We start from the raw sequence: 5,000 nt of genomic DNA, 5'->3' as shown, positions 1-5,000 counted from the left end.
CAGGTAGACAAAGGCAGACAGGCAGGCAGGCAGACAGACAAGCAGACAGAACAGACAGACAGGTAGACAGACAGGCAGACAGACAGGCAGGCAGGCAGACAGGCAGTACCTGTGATGTGTCCATTGTGCTCCTTCAGCTCGTGGATCTTCACCCATTGGTTGGCGCTCTTCTTATAGATGTGAACCTCATGGTTATTGGGGCTGATGGCTATTTCTACAAGAGAGACCAAGAGAGACCAGAGACCACTGACTGAATTCAAACACTATCAGGCTATGGTTGGTGGTGTGGATATGGGTCTGTGACCGTGTAGTTTGTAATGGTAGAGCCCGAGGTAAAGCTTTGACATTAAAAAGAGGTCAGTTCATCCATCCATCCATCCATCCATCCCTCCATCCCTCCATCCAATCAGTGAATGGAGAGATATTGCAATTTGTGCAAGTTAAGTTAGATGACTAGTTAGGTAGCTGACATTACTCAGGGTATCTCAGGATGTCTAGCTCAATATTTAGGGATGTGATCCGGAGGTGGAGGAGGGTGGGTGGATGAAGGCTTACGGCTCCGGTCCCGGTTCCAGGCGTGGCAGGTGATGGGCTCTATCAGGAACTGGTGCAGGGACATGGTGTTGGGTGTGGCTGATGACTGGATGAGTCTGGGGACGAAGAGAGAGAGAGTCCCTGAAGAGCAGCTGGCTAGTGGGACAGTTATCTAACTAGCTAGCTAACGCCATCTTCACTACTGTCGCACAAACACGAGTGTCAAGCTGGTAAATCAAGGTGTTTGGGCTCAAGGCTCAAACAGATATTATCAGAAGATGCGAAACCAAATGTTAAGCATCAATAAATGAATCAGACACTGTAGCTAACCGGCTAGCTGGGATGACAGGTAGCAGGTAGCATCCCGAAGCTAAGCTAGGCTCATTCCGCCGGTACGCACGGCAGTTGCGAAGATAAGTCCCCCCAAATAATAGCTAATTATTTCAAATTCAGAGTGTTATCCGTGTAAGAGAACCATTACCTGTCATAAATGTCAGTTCAGCGATGAAACTGTGTTTATGTGCGAGTTAAAAATCTAGGGCCTTGTCCAGGGAGTTGCAGCCTTGGCCTTTCCTACGGGAGTAGAGCCGTCTCCCAGGCCGCTGACGGCGGCGTGCTAGCGTTAGCTCCGCATGCTAACTTACCAGGGATCTGACAGATGAGCTATCTTCTCCGCTTAGAGGGGTTTGGGAATGGAGAGCCTGGTTCTTCTCAAAGGAATGGACTTGAATTCGCGGACTCTGGGCAGTCGACACGAATTCGTCCAGGAATGAGAGGGGATGTCAAGAGAGACGGGAAACGTGGAGGAGGTGGGACCTGTAGCGGGGTTAGCTTAGCATGCGGCTAGCTGGCTGGATCATATCCACACTCAGGAATGTCAGCCCACAGTCCTGCGCCCTAGTGTTTGGTTCAGACACCTGCCCCTGGTGGGAGGGGAAGGGTATTACGTATATTTGTCATAAAAAGAAAAGGGACGTGTCTATGGTTGTCCTATAGAGGAGCTCTTGGGCCTAACTCACATGCCTGCCTACCTGCCTACCTACCTACCTTCCTTCCTTCCTTCCTTCCTTCCTTCCTTCCTTCCTACCTACCTACCTACCTACCTACCTTCCTTCCTTCCTACCTACCTACCTACCTACCTACCTACCTACCTACCTACCTACCTACCTACCTACCTTCCTTCCTACCTACCTACCTACCTACCTACCTTCCTACCTTCCTTCCTTCCTTCCTTCCTTCCTTCCTACCTACCTACCTACCTACCTACCTTCCTTCCTTCCTTCCTTCCTTCCTACCTACCTACCTACCTACCTTCCTTCCTTCCTTCCTTCCTTCCTACCTACCTACCTACCTACCTTCCTTCCTTCCTTCCTTCCTACCTACCTACCTACCTACCTACCTACCTTCCTTCCTTCCTTCCTACCTACCTACCTACCTACCTTCCTTCCTTCCTTCCTACCTACCTACCTACCTACCTACCTTCCTTCCTTCCTTCCTTCCTTCCTTCCTTCCTACCTACCTACCTAACTACCTACCTACCTTCCTTCCTTCCTTCCTTCCTTCCTACCTACCTACCTACCTGTGTCTGGCGCACCTGTTGGCTGTTCCCTGGTGATAGGCTTACTGGCCAATCAGAGGAGATGAGGATGCCAATCAACACCCTCAACATTCACCTGGCACAAGCTAGCTGCTGAATCTTCCACATGTCACACCAGTAACGAACACAGACATGAAACACACCATCACGCTATTCCTTCAGACTCCAGCAGGCAGTCGGATTCGGACAGACAGTCTGGCAAGGTGAGCATGTTTAAATGCAGTAATAACATTAATAATATTATTGTCAAAGCAACTTGTTACTGAGAGATTGTGGGCTAAAGGAGGAGGAGGTTTGGGAACACAGACACACACACACACACACACACACACACACACACACACACACACACACACACACACACACACACACAGTGTTTGCATGTAGCTTATTCTTCCTTGTCTCAGATCCTCAACCCAGGTGGATGATTCAGTTATTAATACCGAGGAGCCCTTCCCCTCTCCACCCCCTCCCTTCATCGTACCAGGTAGGTCTGTCCCCCTCAAATACTACTGGAATACTGCTCAGATATTTCTGAAGTACTGCTCAAATACTTCTAAAATACTCCTCATACTACTGAAATACTGCTCAGATATTTCTGAAGTACTGTACTGCTCAAATACTCAAATACTACTGAAATACTGCTCAGATGTTACTGCTGAAATATATGCCTCCTCCCTCTGCCGTTTCTGTTAACTGTAATGCAAGAGTTTTACTGTGTGTGTGTGTGTCCGTTTCAGGGCAGAGTAAAGCAGAGCCTCATGTGGGGGTCTACAGCTCTCACCCCAGAGAAATCACCCGTAGAGAGGGGATCTACTGCCCGGCCCCAACACCTTTACCTGGTACACACACACACATACACTGTACATTCCCTTTTAAAAATCTGTGTACACTGACTCCTTTCTCCCGTCTTCTCCCTCGTCGCCCCCCCCCCCCCCCCCCCCCCCCCAGGGTACCCCGGGCAGTCGCCCCCCAAGCCCCGATTCGTCAGCTTTGAGGCGGAGCTGGGCCGCTCCCCAGGTCCCGCCCCCTGCCCCTTCTGTCAGACCGAGGTCACCACGCTGGTCACCTTCCACGCCGGCACGTACGCCTGGGTCATGTGTCTGGTCTTCGTACTGTGTGGGTGAGGAGGACACACACACACACACACACACGCGCGCGCACGCGCATCATCTCACATCGCTACAGCCTCTGTGTTCATAACGTGTGGTTGGGAAAACACACAGACTTCTCATATCCTCATACTACAACTGTTTAGAGCTGACGCCTAAGCTTGTGGACTGCCTAGCTGACTGGTTGACTGCCTGACTGACTGTCTCACTGGCTGGCTGATTGATTGGCTGGCTGATTGACTGGCTGATTGACTGGCTGATTGACTGGCTGATTGACTGGCTGACTGACTGGCTGGCTGGCTGGCTGGCTGATTGATTGGCTGGCTGGCTGGCTGGCTGACTGGCTGATTGATTGATTTGATTGATTGGCTGGCTGGCTGGCTGGCTGATTGACTGACTGACTGCAGGAATGACTGGCTGGCTGACTGTTTTTTCCTCTTCTCTTACAGGCTGGTGCTGGGCTGCTGCCTCATTCCATTTTTTGTCAGGCACTTCAAAGACGCCTATCACACCTGCCCACACTGTCTCCGGGTCCTCCACGTCACCAGGAAGACCTGCTGCTGACCCGGCCACGACCCACATCCTCCTCTGACCCTACTGGCCTGGTCAACGTGCTGTTCTCCGTCTGCTGTCGTTTTTAACATGTAGCCTTCATGTGAAGGTTTGATTTAAATAAATGTTTCTTGATGTGTATCCGTGTTTCCGGTAACTGTGGTGTCCTTCTGAGGAAATACTTTCTGGGTCTGAACCATTTTGGATTCCAAACTGCCTCGTCTAAAGGGTTCCATACGGTTCTGTTTGGAGTTCTATAACCTGAAGAGTGTGATGGGTCAAGGGTCACTGGTCTACATAAGTATTGGGACTATTCTAGCATTTTATCAGCTAAATACGCAAACCTCTGTATCTCTGTGTGCATTTTCCTCGGACACTGTCGGCCTGCGTTCATAGTTGTCACGGTTACAGGGAGGGGTCCTGGCCAGACAGGGACAGATTCTTTTTTCTTTTTTTTTTAAAGGTACAGTAATTAGGGCCAACTGGCCAATCAGGGATTGTGTCTGAACTAGTTTTCCTGAGTGTGGAAGTTCACTGTAATTTCTCCCCGGTGATAAAGTACCACCTACTTCTAGATGATCAGTGAAGTACGTCCTCCCTCTAGATCAATGAGGCACTTCCTCTCTCTAGATGATCAATATAGTACCACCTCCCTCTAGGTGAACTGCACCTGATCTCACAGCTCTCTAGTCCAGGGTACACACACGTCTTTCACCATGGACACAGTCCTGTATACCCACCTCTTAATCATCCCTGACATAGGTATGACACCGTTTCAGTTAACGAGCTCTTGAGAGTAGCTGGACCCCTTTATCAGTCAGACCCACACCACTGGCGTGCATCACTGTCTCCATGGTAACCTGTTTCTCACCTGGTTGAATTCAGGACATTAAAGGATGAAGAGACCAAAATAACTCCCTGCTAATCCTGGAGAAACAGGCTCTCACACTATCTGTTCTCTCTCTCTCACACACACACACACACATTCTGTTCTCTCTCTCTCTCTCTCTCTCTCTCTCACACACACACACACATTCTGTTCTCTCTCTCTCACACACACACACACATTCTGTTCTCTCTCTCTCTCACACATACACACACACACACACACACACACATACATTCTGCTCTCTCTCTCACACACACACACATTCTGCTCTCTCTCTCTCTCTCTCTCTCTCTCTCTCACACACACACATACACAC

The 5,000-nt window shown here is 49.8% G+C and overlaps 1 protein-coding gene across 1 annotated transcript in view; it reads right to left on the bottom strand.

The window, feature by feature from the left end:
• Positions 1–1,390, bottom strand: part of arpc1a (actin related protein 2/3 complex, subunit 1A) — an 8,055-nt gene extending 6,665 nt beyond the window's left edge. Inside the window, exons 1-3 of the mRNA XM_084462805.1 lie at positions 1,179–1,390; positions 556–650; positions 110–214 (exon numbers count right to left, since the gene is read on the bottom strand). Coding sequence (XP_084318931.1) covers positions 110–214; positions 556–619 — 169 coding nt within the window. The 5' untranslated portion in view covers positions 620–650; positions 1,179–1,390. The remainder of the gene's footprint in view (positions 1–109; positions 215–555; positions 651–1,178) is intronic.
• Between the last annotated feature and the right edge of the window lie 3,610 nt (positions 1,391–5,000).

Source organism: Borostomias antarcticus (assembly GCF_949987555.1).
Source record: "Borostomias antarcticus genome assembly, contig: scaffold_845, whole genome shotgun sequence".
NCBI lineage: Eukaryota > Metazoa > Chordata > Actinopteri > Stomiiformes > Stomiidae > Borostomias > Borostomias antarcticus.
This window is presented reverse-complemented; position numbering and strand designations above follow the sequence as displayed.